A 14922-nucleotide genomic window follows, 5' to 3' on the forward strand; every position below is an offset into this window, starting at 1 on the left:
CCACTGAAACCTCATGGAAGACCAGGATCCGGGCGCTGCCTTCCTTCATCCAGATGTTATTCTTGTACCAGCTGTAGTGGATCTCCTGCTTGTCTTCTCCAGGGACGTCGCAGGTCAGCGTGACTGTCTCCCCTTCCCTGACACTGGAAGAAGGGCTGATGGACAGCACAGCCGCTGGAAGATTAGGGGAGAAGGAACCGTGAGAAAAAAACTAGTTTTGGTAATGCCATACTTGGAATGACCCCGGAATATTGCAGTACAACCTGCAGTTTTATCAGAGTATAGATTTAAAGCAGATGAATAAATGAGTAAGTTAAGTTAATTTGGAATATGCAGAAAATATATAAAAAAAGGAACTGCAGAAAGGGGGGGGGGAGCCGATTTTCAAAATGTTGAAATTATTGTAAAGTTATTGAAATGTATAAAATTCAAAACCAGAAATAAAAATGGAATGACCCCGGAATTAATGGCGCTGGTCACACTTCCCCTCCTTCATTGGGTGACACGCCTAGTCAAGGGACAGCAAAGAGCTTTGTAGCTCTATTTACCATGCTCTATTTACCATGCTCTATTACCATGCTCCAGCACCCATGGACACAGAATTGACCTGCGCTTCCATGGACAGCTGTGAGTCCAGAATGACTCCCAGGCTGCGCACCTGGTCTTTCAGGGGCACAATTACCCCATTCATGGTGAATGGACAATATTGCTACCCATCCTGCTGTTCTCCAGATGTTGTGGGACTCAAATTCCCATCATCCCAGCCCAGTGGCCATGCTGCCTGAGGCTGATGGAAGTCTGAAATATCGACAGGCTTGCGTAGCATATTCTACTTAAACCTTGTAGCACATTTGTAATGATTTGCAAGATTCAGCTTACCGTATTTTTCGCACCATAGGACGCACTTTTTCCCTCCTAAAAAGCAAGGGAAAATGTGTGTGCGTCCGATGGAGCGAATGCAGGCTTTCGCTGAAGCCTGGAGAGTGAGAGGGGTCGGTGCGCACTGACCCCTCTCGCTCTCCAGGCTTCAGGAAGCTATCTGCTAGCCGTGGGAGACCCAGCTCTCCCACGGCTAGCGGAGCGCTGCATTAATCTCGAAGCTTGGGGCGTGCGGAGCTCAGCGCGCCCCAAGCTTCTGGGTGCCGGCAAGGTCTCCGTTAGCCGTCTAGCGGAGACCTTGCCGGCACCCAGAAGCTTGGGGCACACTGAGCTCCGCACGCCCCAAGCTTCGGGATTAGCGCTCCGCTAGCCGTGTCTAGGCTGCGGATAGCAGCCTGCTTCCCGGAGCGTCGGGCGCCCTGAAAGCAGAGCGCCTGGCGCTTCAGGAACACATCCGCAGCGTGGGGAGCCTTGCAGGAGTTCCCCGCAGGGCTCCCCACGCTGCGGATAGCAGCCTGCCGCCCGGCGGGTGGGGCACCCTGAAGCAGAGCGCCCCTCGCTCCGGGCATACATCCGCAGCGTGGGGAGCCCTGCAGGAGTTCCCCGCAAGGCTCCCCACGCTGCGGATAGCAGCCTGCTGCCTGGCGGGTGGGGCCCGCTGAAGCAGAGCGCCCCGCGTTCCAGGCAGACATCAGCCAGCCCCACAAGCTCGGGGGACAGCAGGGTGGCGCAGCGCCACTATCCCGCTGTTCCCCGACCTGGTTCAGTTTCCCTGACCTGCTTTTGGGGGGGAAATAAAGGGGAATTTTTTTTTCCTTTATTTCCCCCCAAAAAAACTAGGTGCGTCCTATGGTCCGGTGCGTCCAATCGTGCGAAAAATACGGTATTTCTCTTTAGCCACAGGGCAGTTTTCCATTTGCATGGGTACCATTCAAAACTCCCAAAATAATTTTAGGCATAAGCAAGAGATTAAGCAAAAGCAACAGCTGGACAATTGAAAGCAGAGGCCATATGGGATGGAGCCCACCTTCCCCACACATGCCATCTGCTTAATCTCCTGGTTTTAGATCACACCTGCACCACTTAAAGCAAAGAATCCTTGTTAAGAGATTCTGGGAACCATAGCTCTTTCGAGGTAAACTACATTTCCCACAATCCTTTGCTTTAAATGAAGATGCATGTAACTGGCTCAGAAATGAATAAATACGTACACAGATACAGACACCAAATTCCCTCTCCTTGGTACTCACAGAAAACATAGAGGGTTACCCCTTCGGCCACGCCAGTGCCCACAGAGTTTTCTGCCTCACAGTGGTACAGGCCGTAATCCTCACGGGCAGCAGTGCTGATGGTTTTAAGTGGCTCGCTTCCGCAGGAGATGCCATCTTTGAACCACCTGTAGGCGGTGACTTCGGGGTTGCTGCTGTCCACAGTGCATGTCAGGGATGCCTCATCGCCCACTCGGATGTTCTTGGAGGAGGGGTTGAGCGACACTTTCACGCCTTTCGGGGGATCTAAGAGCAAGCGGAAGACTTTGAGACGAAGAACAGGAATGACGGTGGCTCACTGAGCGCAACATCCATTTTCTTGAGCACTGAATCCATCATAGGGAAATGAAGGCTGTCTTTTCATAAGAAGGTAAGGCCAACAGAATATCTATTCCAGCAACCGGTTCTCACAGTGGCTGACCACATGCCTCTTCTGGGAAACCCAGTAGAGCAGGATTCGAACACAAGAGCAACATTTCCCCCTCCTGTGGCTTCCGGGAACTAGGATCCCAGCTCCTGCCCACCTAACAGTTTGAAAGCACGTCAAAGCGCAAGTAGATAAATAGGTACCACTCCAGAGGGAAGGTAAATGGCGTTTCCGTGCACTGCTCTGGTTTGCCAGAAGTGGCTTAGTCATGCTGGCCACATGACCGGAAGCTGTACGCCGGCTCCCTCGGCCAATAAAGCGAGATGAGCACCGCAACCTCAGAGTTGGCCATGACTGGACCTAATGGTCAGGGGTCCCTTTACCTTTTACAGGTTGGCAGCCATCACTGTCTTTTCATTATTAGGGTGCTGTGTTATTATTATTAATTACAGTGGTGGTAATTATTATTATTATTATTATTATTATTATTATTATTATTATTATTATTTATACCCCGCCCTCCCCGGCCACAGCCGGGCTGAGGGCGGCTAACACTAGTAAAATTACAGTAAAAACATAATAGGAAAAGAAAAAACCCCAATTTAAAATACAGGTTAAAATGCAATTTAAAATGCAGCCTCATTTTAAAAGTAGTCCATAGATCAAAACCATAAGGAGAGGGAAGCATAAGGGTCAGACTGAGTCCAAATCAAAGGCCAGTGGAACAGCTCTGTCTTGCAGGCCCTGCAAGTCAAGTCCCGCAGGGCCCTAGTCTCTTGGGACAGAGCGTTCCACCAAGTCGGGGCCAGGGCTGAAAAGGCCCTGGCCCTAGTTGAGACCAATCCAACCACCTTGCGACCTGGGACCTCCAAAATGTTGTCATTTATGGACCTTAAAGTCCTCCGTGGGGCATACCAGAAGAGGCGGTCCCATATGTACGTGGGTCGTAGGCCACATAGGGTTTTAAAGGTCAAAACCAGCACCAATGGTAACCTCTGGTTACAAACTTAATTCGTTCCGGAGGTCCGTTCTTAACCTGAAACCGTTCTTAACCCGAGGTACCACTGCCGCCACGGCACTATTTCTGTTCTCATCCTGAAGCAAAGTTCTTAACCCGAGGTACTACTTCCAGGTTAGTGGAGTCTGTAACCCGAAGTCTTTGTAACCCGAGGTGTTTGTAACCTGAGGTAGCACTGTAATTAAACCTGAGGTACCATTCATTGGAAGATCACAGGGCACGTTACAGCATAACCACGCAAAATGGGAACACAAAATGCAAGAAACCCAAGAACTCTGCTCCCACAAACACATCCTTATTATTCATTAAATTTCTTGGAAAGCTACCTGGACCGGAAAGGCAGGGCATAAATGGTTGCTGCTGGCACCCATCTATCTCAAGAGACAATGGAGTATTCAGGGGTGAAGTCAAATCACTGTGTTAGCAGCACTCAAGTGACTTCTCTGGGGAGCAAGCCTGGGCAGTGTGTCTGGAGGTTCTGGGCTGCCCAGATGACAAGAACCCCCCCCCCCACCTCGCTGATGGGGTCCAAAGGAAAACAGAGCAAGACGTTTGGCACCAGCTAGGCTGCAGGAGTTGCTGGAAGGAGGAGTAGAAGACGCCATCCAACCGTCTTAGGGACTCCACTTCAGATTTGTGTAGGGGGTTTACTCCTGAGCCTTTTCTTCTCCCAAAGATGTCCCTCAAGGCAGCTGAGGTTTAAGATCAGAGTTCCCTTCTCCTAGAGGGGCCACCTTCCCCGGTTGAGGAGCCTCATCTGCCCCTCACTTCCCTCTCTACAACATGTCCAGAACCGAATTCTTGCCTGTTGGAGCCACTCATGATCTCGTCTGCTCCGTTCGCCAGAGCCTGTCTTCGCATGCAGGGGAAGCCCCTAACTCACTTATTAACAACAACAATAACAACAACCGTTCTGTTCACCTTTCTACACAGGACTTAGACGTACAGTGGTACCACAGGTTAAGTACTTAATTCGTTCTGGAGGTCTGTTCTTAACCTGAAACTGTTCTTAACCTGAAGCACCACTTTAGGTAATGGGGCCTCCCGCTGCCACCGTGCCGCCGAAGCAGGATTTCTGTTCTCATCCTGAAGCAAAGTTCTCAACCCAAGGTACCATTTCTGGGTTAGCGGAGTCTGTAACCTGAAGTGTATGTAACCTGAAGCATATGTAACCCGAGATACCACTGCACAGTCATACCTCGGGTTGAAGTTGCTTCAGGTTGAGCGTTTTCGGGTTGCGCTGCACGGTGACATTACTTCTGGGTTTCGCCACTCATGCATGCACAGACGCTCAAAATGACGTCACGCGCATGCACAGAAGCGGCGAATCGCAACCCGCACAGACGCGGGTTGCGTTCGCTTCAGGATGCGACCGGGGCTCTGGAACGGATCCTGTTCGCATCCAGAGGTACCACTGTAGAACTAATTTATTTGTTGTCACTGATAACTGCCCCTCCTGGCCGCTCCATCCTCCTCACACGGATAAACTCACGTTTCACGTTGAGTGTGATTCTTCCCGTGGCCACCTGCTCCCCAACAGACACCTCGCAGCTCAGTTCCCGGTTGTGGTCCTTCCAGGACAAGGAAGTGGTCAGGGTTTGCTTCCTGAGTGATGCCGCTGTGTCCAGCTGCAGTGTTTTGGACACAAGCGAGGTCGTCGTGTCGTAGCCAAGCCATCTCATGGAGATGCTGTCATAGGGACAGGTGTAGGGGCTGGAGCAGCTGAAGGACACCTCCATCCCTTCGCGAAGGTCGTCCGGGGAGGCAATGGTGGGAATGTTGACCGAGTCTAAGGAGAAAAGGCAAAAGGATGGGCTTAGCTGAGCAGAATCTTCTGAGTTAGGAAGGATCAACTCTTTGCTCGTCTGAAGATCACAGGGCAGTTCACAACATAAAAATACAAAATAAGAATATAAAATACACAATAAAACACAAACCAACCAACAATATCATATTCACACAGATACAGATGACTGATCAATTGTCATTTGATTAATTGTAGATAGGAAGAGGGGAAGAGCGACACATAATTATTGGGGTGGGGGGAAAACATATGGGCGTTGTCAGGGAACTGCCATCGGAGCTAGAGGCGGAGGGAAGGCTCCAGTTGGATGCTGGAGAGGGTCCTAGTAGGGAGAGAGGCAGCCCATCTACGGGGGAAGAAAATCAGCGTAACACCAGTGGAGAAGGGGGGCAGATGGGGGAATCGGAGGGGAGGCTCCAGGACTCCTCACCGGAGACCAGCGGAGAGAGTACGGGTACTCCGCTGCCCACACCCTCCCTGCGCAGGAGACTTCCACGCAGGGAGAGTAGGAGGAGACTTGGCGTCAAACAGCTTTTATGCTGGAAAAGGTTCAAGAGACGCCCACTGACGGATTCTGCCAGCGACTGAGACAGCCACGAAACTTGAGGCTGTCCAGACAGAGAGGGTTCAACTACGCAACCTAGCCAGGAGTGGCAGTAACTTACGCACGAGTAACCCCTAGAACCATTACAGGTGTGATTTTCAGGTGGGATAAATTACATACCAGAAAATTCAGGTTGCGCTATTAAACCTGATTTGGCATTTTGCAAAAAGGAAATCGACTGGGAAATGAACTGGAAAGTGTAGGATAACTTTTGCTTGATACAACATGGGCTAACCTCCCTGTAGATCAGAAAGGCTGCTCATTAAATAGCCAACTTTGTCTAACCAGCCAATCTGGTTCCAGCCAATCAGGGTGAATGCTCAATAAACACATACCCTCCAACATTTGAAAATAGGGACATTCTGTTCCATGGTGGTGTTGGTGGAGGTGATGATCATCATCATCATCATCAGAATGTTGCCCCAGCACTCTGGGTGGCTTCCAACGTATATAAAAACATTTATTTTTTTAAACTTCCCTATACAGGGCTGCCTTCAGATGCCTTCTAAAGGTTGTACAGTTACTTATCTCCTTGGCTTGGAGGGTAATTCCATACCCTCCAACACTTTTCTGATAAAAATAGGGGCATCCTAAGGAAAAGCGTGGCAACAAAGGTCTGTATAGTTCAAGCTCTGGTTTTCCCTGTAGTGATGTATGGAAGTGAGAGCTGGACCATAAAGAAGGCTGATCGCCGAAGAATGGATGCTTTTGAATTATGGTGCTGGAGGAGACTCTTGAGAGTCCCATGGACTGCAAGAAGATCAAACCGATCCATTCTGAAGGGAATCAGCCCTGAGTGCTCACTGGAAGGACAGATCCTTTTTTTTTTTTATGAATATTTTTATTAAGTTTTTCCATTTAGTCTTCAATCGTTCCATTTCCACACCACATATTTATGTTTGTTGGACATCCCTCAACCCCTCTGACAATCATCCAAAGTTATTCTCCTATTTACACATTTCTTAATTATAGTATCGCCATCAACTAAACTATTTGTCACCTTGTTTCCATTTTTACGATATTTCTTAGTTTTCACAAAGCTTCTTTAAAACACACTAGCGTTGTATTTTCCTCACATACAGTTTTCAAATACTCTCTAAATTTTCCCCAGTCCTCCAAAAATTTGTGGTCTTTTTGAAGTCTGATTTTCCCTGTTAATTTGTCCAGCTCCGTATAGTCTGTTAATTTGCTTCTCCATTCCTCCAGAGCCGGTACTTGTTCTTGCTTCCACCTTTGAGCTATTAGCATTCTCGCTGCAGTTGTTGCATACTGGAAGAGTTTAACGTCCCTCCTATTTATTTCCTTTCTTGTTATCCCCAATAGAAAGGTCTCTGGTTTCTTTACGAAGCTATATTTCAGCATTTTCCTTAGTTCACTATATATTATTTCCCAGAACCCCTTTACTTTTTTACATTCCCACCACATGTGCATGAATGTACCCTCTTTCTCTCTGCATCTCCAGCATTTGTTACAGACTTTGTACATTTTTGCCAGCTTCGCCGGTGTTATATACCACCTATAAACCATTTTCATGGTATTTTCTTTTAGTGTTGTACATGCTGTAAACTTCAGATTTTCCTTCCATATTTTTTGCCACTCTTCCCACTCTATGCTGTAACCTAAGTCTCTGGTCCAATGAATCATTACCTCCTTCACCTCCTCATCCATCGTATGCCATTCTAATAAAATTTTATACATTTTAGATATTATTTTGCGGTCGTTATTAACAATTTCTGTTTGGAACCTCGAATCTTTTTCATTATATCCTTTTTCCTTCATATCCTTTTTAAACATGTCACTTATCTGCAGATAGTGCAGCCAGTCAAATACATGCTCTTTCACTTGCTCATATGGTTTTACTCTCCATTTATCCCCTTCTCTCACCACCAAGTCTCCGTATGTAATCCAATTACTTCTCATATTGATTTTCTTAACTCCCATGATCTCTAGTGGGGATAACCAATGTGGTATCCCCCTTTCCAATATGTTCTTATATCTATCCCATACTTCAATCAACGATTTCCGAAATATGTGGTTTTCAAAAGATTTATGGCCCTTTTTTTTCTCTTTCCATAGATAAACGTGCGACCCGAATCCAATATCAAATCCTTCTAAATCCAAGAGTTTCGTATTCTTCAATTTTATCCATTCTTTTATCCAGCAAAGGCATGACGCCTCATAGTACAGTTTCAAATCCGGCAGGGCAAATCCCCCTCTTTCTTTTGCATCCGTTAACAATTTGTACTTAATTCTCGGCTTTTTGCCCTGCCAGATGTATCTTGAAATCGTCCTTTGCCATTCCTTGAAAATTTTTACTCCTTTTAGTATTGGTAGTGTTTGAAACAAAAATAAAATCTTGGGTAGCACGTTCATCTTAATCATTGCTATTCTGCCCCAAAATGAAAGCTTTAGCCTTCCCCACACTTCCAGATCCTTCTTAATTCCATTCCACACTGGGACATAATTGTTCTGGAATAAATCAATATTTTTCGGTGTTATCCATATTCCCAGATATTTAACCTTTTTAACAATTTCAATTCCCATTTGCTGCTGCAACACCTCCAGCATTGATTGCTCCATATTTTTAATTAAAATTTTGGTTTTTTTCCTATTTAATAGGAAACCTGCCACTTCACCAAATTTTTCAATTTCCCCCAACGTTTCCATTGCATTGTTCATCGGGTCTTCCACCATTATCACCACATCATCAGCTGGACCATAAAGAAGGCTGATCGTCGAAGAATGGATGCTTTTGAATTCTGGTGCTGGAGGAGACTCTGGAGAGTCCCATGGACAGCAAGAAGATCAAACCGATCCATTCTAAAGGAAATCAGCCCTGAGTGCTCACTGGAAGGACAGATCCTGAAGCTGAGGCTCCAATACTTTGGCCACCTCATGAGAAGAGAAGACTCCCTGGAAAAGACCCTGATGTTGGGAAAGATGGAGGGCACAAGGAGAAGGGAACGATGGAGGATGAGATGGTTGGACAGTGTTCTCGAAGCTACCAGCATGAGTTTGACCAAACTGCGGGAGGCAGTGGAAGACAGGAGTGCCTGCCGTGCTCTGGTCCAGGGGGTCACGAAGAGTCGGACACGACTAAACGACTAAACAACAACAACAAAGGAAAAGCGGGACATTCTGGGATCAAATCAGAAACCAGGAAGGCTTCCGTAAATCCAGGATGGTCCCTTGGAGTGTTTGTAAACAGGTTGTTTGGAAGGTGACCTAAGGAAGCCATCACAGGCTAAAAGCAGTGAGAAATGCACAAGCAGAAGTGAAGCTCAGCTCAGCTCTTATATCCTCTGTTTTTGAATATGGGACACAGGCTTTCCATTGCAAATATGCTTAAGTTTCAGATTTCAGCTCTAATTAGCTGCTCTCAAGTTGTTGGTTTTTTTTTGTGTTTTTTTTTTTTTTTTTTTGGAGGAACAGCCTGAGAAATGCCTGGGCTAAAGATAGAATGAGGAACCAAGCAGAGTGCCTGTGTGCTGGGTGTACACTGGGCTGGGAGGACAAATTTGTGCATAAACTCGGTGAATGGTTATCACTGAGGGGAAGCTGGCGATGGGAAGAGAATCAGCTGGAAGGAGACACCCCAACCTGCTTAAACAAAAGGGAATAGAAAAGGATGGCCTGTTTTGCTTAATGTATGTAGGGTTTGGTGTCAGCGTTGCTTGTGCCGGTTCTCTGCTATTCACTTGTGTTCCTTTGGTGGTGAGAGAGGTTGGGGTTGGCCTAGGGTGTGGTTGTTTGTTTGTGGTTGGCTGTGGTGGTCTTTGTTTTCATGTGTGAGTGGGGTGGGTGGGTGTTTTGGATCAGGTTAGCCATATTGATTTGTATGCTGTTGGTGGATTATTGTCATTGTCTTGTTGGGCTGTGTATGTGATAAAGGGGAGCCATACCGGGGTGAAGGCGTCTTCTTCTGTTTGTCCCTGTGTCAGTTTCAGTTTGTTGGTTAATTTTTCTAGTAAGGCTGTTTCCCATACTATTTGGTACCATTGCTCCATGCTTACTCCTGACAGGTCTCTCCAGTGTCTGGTTATGGTGTTTCTGGCTGCTGAAAGTAGGAACATCGTCACCCGACCCCACCCCCACCCATCTTCCCCCACCCCACCCCTTTTCTTCCTAATGTCTCAACAAATGGAACTGATTTGTAAAAATGTTACATGGATAAAATACGAGAGACATTACACATACTTCTGTAAATCAAGAAAATATTTAATAAAAAAAAAGAAAAAAGAAAGAAAGAAAAGAAAAGGATGGTCTGAATGGGAAGGGAGATAAAAACACCACTAGATCAGGGGTCGCCAACGCAGTGCCCACGGGCGCCAGGGCGCCTGCCTGCACTTCCTCTGGTGCCCATGAAAGGCATCACACTGCCGTCAAAAATCCACAACGTGCAATGGACTGTTTCATTTTCCTGCTCAGTTCCTGGTTTGTGCTGGCTCAGCCTCTCCTACGAACCTCCTCAACAATGTCCACGTTTCTTTAACTGCCGGGTCTGGACACCCAACCTTCCTTCCATTATAAACAGACAATTGAACATAAACATGTTGGAAGTGTGGGATGTAATCCTCTGGAGCAGTCAAGTACAACATCTCCTGCTTGCCTAGAGTGAACATGCAGGGGAATGTTGGTCCAGCCAGTTGAACTTCCTGTTCCACCTGGGCTGGAGCATCCTTCCTTTTGCATGTGACTAGTAGGTGGGCATGACCTTTCCAAACCTGGTAGAAAGCCAAGTCACGTAGCCACCTCCCTCTCTCTTCCTCCTTTTTCGTCCTGCATTCTTCCTGCTTCACCTGGTTATCACCTATATGGGGTAAACCTGCTTGTACATACAGTATTTGTAAATTTAAGCCTAAAGCCTGCCTTCAGGGATCACATGATCACGAGTAAAACTTTTTTTGTTACTTATGAATAAGACTGTTGTGTCTTTATTCTCATAGGCGCCGACTCCATGGGGCCTGAGGGGGCCCGAGCCCCCTCAAAAATTTTATTGGGGGGGCTCAGCCCCCCCAATAATTAAAAAGATTATCGCGCGCCTTGGCTCCCTCGTCGCGCGCCTTGGCTCCCGCGGTCGGCGAGGGGAGCCCGGGCCGCGCGCGGCTGCTGCTGCCGCCGCCGCCTCTCCTGGGGGTGCCGCCTCCCCGGGCGGGAACGCTGCGGGTGCGCGAGGGAGGAGGGCGGCCCCCGGGGGCTGGGAGAGCCGGGCTGCCGTGGCCGAGAGGGCTGCTCTGCCGGGCGCCGCTGACATAATTTAAGCAAATTATCGCGCGCCTTGGCTCCCGCGGCCGGCGAGGGGAGCCCGGGCCGCGCGCGGCTGCTGCTGCCGCCGCCGTTTGTGGTCATGGCGGAGCTGCCGCCTAGGGAGGAGGGGAGAGGGGGCTGGCGGGGGGGGCAGGCGGTGAAGGGGGCTTGGCTGCTCTCTCTCTCTCTCTCTCTCTCGCTCTCTCTCTCTCTCTCGGGCTCTCTCTCTCTCTCTCTCTCTCTCTCGTTCGCTCTCTCTCTCGGGCTCTCTCTCTCTCTCTCGGGCTCTCTCTCTCTCTCTCTCGGGCTCTCTCTCTCTCTCTCTCGCTCTCTCTTTCTCAGGCTCTCTCTCTCTCTCTCTCTCTCTCTCTCTCGGGCTCTCTCTCTCTCGGGCTCTCTCTCTCTCGGGCTCTTCCCGCCCAGGGCTTGTGGGCATCTGCTCTGAGAGGAAGATGGAGGTGACTTCCCTTAAAGGTCATGGAATCATAGAGGTGGAAGGGACCCAAAGGTCATCCAGTCCAACCCCCAGCAATTCAGGACTCACAGCTAAAGCATCCCTGGCAGATGCCCCCCCCCCGACCTCTCCCTAAAAGCCCCTTCCCCTGTCTGACTGCTCTCACCACCAGAAAGGCCTTCCTAATGTTTTGTGGGAATCTCATTAAGCCTACAGAGCTATATATGCAAATGGATCTACTTATTCTTTCCCTTGAAGATACATTGATTCGTTTGTTACTGTGGTTTCGATCAATACTTTCCAAAGATCTTTACATTTGTCCATGCATGATCTTTGTCTGAAAGCTCATGGGTTGCAGGAGTTGTCATAGGAGGTTATATTTTTGTCCTTCCAACTGTTATGGAAATTACAGGGGGGGGCACATCTTTAAAGTTGTTAAATGTTGCAAATATTATGCCTGAATGTACCCTTTCAACTTGACAGCTCAGGGAAGTTACCTAGATAAAATCCTGTAACACAATGTATCAGCCTTAATCATTTTGCAGATGTTAAGGGGGGGGCAGAGCCTGCAGCCACCATCCCTTTCCGGTGGGGAGGGGGCAGAGGAAAGACAGGAAGCTTTTCCCTGCAGAGTTAGACCCCTTGGCTGCGTGGCCCTCGGGTCCCTTCAAACTCCTGGGCGTTTTGCTGGTGGGGGGCTGTGTGGGGGCCTGGGCGATGTCAGAAGAGGAAGCTTGCAGGCCTGGTTGTCTGTTGGGGGCAACAGGAAGAGGCGGAGGGCAGGATGTGCAGCCCCTGCCTGGCTTTCCTGTGGGACCAAGGAAGCGGCTGGGGGGGGGGGGGACTTGGCCGCTGGCCTTTGTTGCGGAGGTGGCAGTGTGGGAACGCCAGTCCCAAGGGCAGCCTCTGGGGTCTGGGTGCTGCTGCCTGTCTCCTGCCATGGACTTGGCGGGGGGGGGGCCTGTGCTATTGGGCTGGCAGAGACTTAACGGGGGGCTGCCTCTCCCAGCCAAAGCTGACCCACAAAATTGCAACCCAGTGTGTCTGTTTGTGTGGGGGGGGAACCAGCCTGCGCAGGGTAAGCCCCGATGGGGCTCCTGGGCTCCTTCTGATGCATGAACATTGGAGGTTGTCCTTTACAGCTCAGCTCCCCAAGGGGCTCAAAGCCTCCCAAGTCCATTATCAGTCGGAGACGAATGAGTGGAAGCTGGAAGAAAGGGGGAATCTTTATTTTTCTGTTGAAACAGAGCCCTCCTTCCCACTGACATTTGCAAGGAGGGGAGGACCCCAAACAAAGGTGTGCAGCAGCTTTGAAAGACTTTTCCGGCTCAACATCAGGAAGAGCTTTCTGACAATAAGAGCTGTTCAGACGGTCTCTGCTCCCTGGGAGAGGCTAGGTGGCCATCTGTCAGGGATGCTTGAGCTAAGATTCCTGTATTGCAGGGGGCTGGACTAGATGACCTTGGGGTCCCTTCTGTCTCTATGATTCTATGATTAGCATAATACAAGCATCTCAGGAAGAGGCATCTACCAACAGAAATCCAAGAGTGTGGCTTCTCTCCTGTCTGTCAAGGGACCTGCAGATGCTGAGTGCCTTACTTGGCCAGTTCCTTAGGACTGGTACATACAGTCATACCTCGGGTTACAGATGCTTCAGCTTAAGCATTTTCAGGTTATGGATGCACTGAAACCCAGAAGTACCGGAATGGGTTACTTCCAGGTTTCGGCACTTGTGCATGCGCAGAAGCGCTAAATCACAACCTGTGTGTGCGCAGACGCAGCAATGTGAGTTGCGAACACTGCGGGTTGCGAACGTGCCTCCCACATGGATCACGTTCGCAACCCGAGCGTCCACTGTACCTTGGTTCTCGAACAGAATGCGTTCCGGGAGTACATTCGACTCCCGGAACCATTTGAAAACCAGAGTGCGGCTTCTGCCAGAGGAGCCCCCTGCAGCCAATCGGAAGCCGCACCGGATGTTCGCCCTCCAAAAATCATTTGAAAACCAGAACACTCACTTCCGGGTTTCGATTGTTCAGAAGCCAATTTGTTTGGGAGCCAAGGTGCTCGGCTTCTCAGGTACAACCGAACCTGAGTCCTTGGGGGCGCCGCCTCCCCGGGCGGGAACGCTGTGGGTGCGCGAGGGAGGAGGGCGGCCCCCGGGGGCTGGGAGAGCCGGGCTGCCGTGGCCGAGAGGGCTGCTCTGCTGGGCGCCGCTGACATTGGAACTTAGAAAACTTCCCGGGGCAGGACCCCGGTATGGGCCCCCCCAATATTTTTTATAAGTCGGCGCCCCTGTTTATTCTTTTAGGAGGGATCAAAGGGGTCTTACCAGGAACAATAGAACATACAGTGGTACCTCTGGTTACGAACACTTCAGGTTACGAGCTCCTCTAACCCGGAAGCAGCTGCTCCTGTTTGCGAACTTTGCCCCAGGTTGCAAATGGAAATCGTGCACCAGAGGCCCCATTAGCGAAAGCGCGCCTCGGGATAAGAACGGTTTCAGCATAAGAACGGACCTCCGGAACAAATTTAGTTCGTAACCAGAGGTACCACTGTATTTCTGTTAAATCTTACATCTTTATTCAGGAAGCTGCTTGGGGATCTGCTAGTGGTTTTTGGCTTTGCATCATGCCGTTCAGAGTTGTATTTGGTACTGGGAGAAGTAAGATAGTGATAACTGTATTTTAAAATGGGGTTTCAGAGTTTTTAGGGGTTTTTGAATGTCTTATGTAGATTTTTCAGTTTCATTGTTCTGTACGGGACAATGACAATAAAGATATCGTATCGTATCACATCGTCCCCAGTACAGTGGTACCTTGGTTTAAGAACAGCTTGGTTTATGAACAACCTGGATTAAGAACGCTGTAAACCCAGACGTAGGTGTTTAGGTTTGTGAACTTTGCCTTGGAATGAGAACATGTTTTGCTTCCTCTTGAGTGTGTTCCATTTGTAAATTGAGTCCCCCGCTGCTATGGGAAAGCACGCCTTGGTTTAAGAACGCTTTGGCTTAAGAACGGACTTCCGGAACGAAATTCGTAACTAGAGGTACCACTGTATTTCAATCTGGGCAAGCCAGTTTGAATTGCTTATTGTCTCTCTAACGAGTCTGCAACCAGCTCGCTGCTGAGTAATAGGGAAATGTATGGAAGTGAGAGCTGGACCATAAAGAAGGCTGATCGCCGAAGAATTGATGCTTTTGAATTCTGGTGCTGGAGGAGACTCTGGAGAGTCCCATGGACTGCAAGAAGATCAAACCTCTCCATTCTGAAGGAAATCAG

At 48.9% G+C, this 14922-nt stretch overlaps 1 protein-coding gene across 1 annotated transcript in view; it reads right to left on the bottom strand.

Annotated features, from left to right (window-relative positions):
* Positions 1 to 14922, bottom strand: part of SIGLEC1 (sialic acid binding Ig like lectin 1) — a 54915-nt gene that overhangs the window by 30701 nt on the left and 9292 nt on the right. Inside the window, exons 4-6 of the mRNA XM_077934581.1 lie at positions 5025 to 5321; positions 2130 to 2393; positions 5 to 174 (exon numbers count right to left, since the gene is read on the bottom strand). Of these exons, the coding sequence (XP_077790707.1) occupies positions 5 to 174; positions 2130 to 2393; positions 5025 to 5321 (731 nt within the window). The remainder of the gene's footprint in view (positions 1 to 4; positions 175 to 2129; positions 2394 to 5024; positions 5322 to 14922) is intronic.

This window comes from Podarcis muralis, chromosome 9 (assembly GCF_964188315.1).
Source record: "Podarcis muralis chromosome 9, rPodMur119.hap1.1, whole genome shotgun sequence".
In the NCBI taxonomy this organism is placed as follows: domain Eukaryota; kingdom Metazoa; phylum Chordata; class Lepidosauria; order Squamata; family Lacertidae; genus Podarcis; species Podarcis muralis.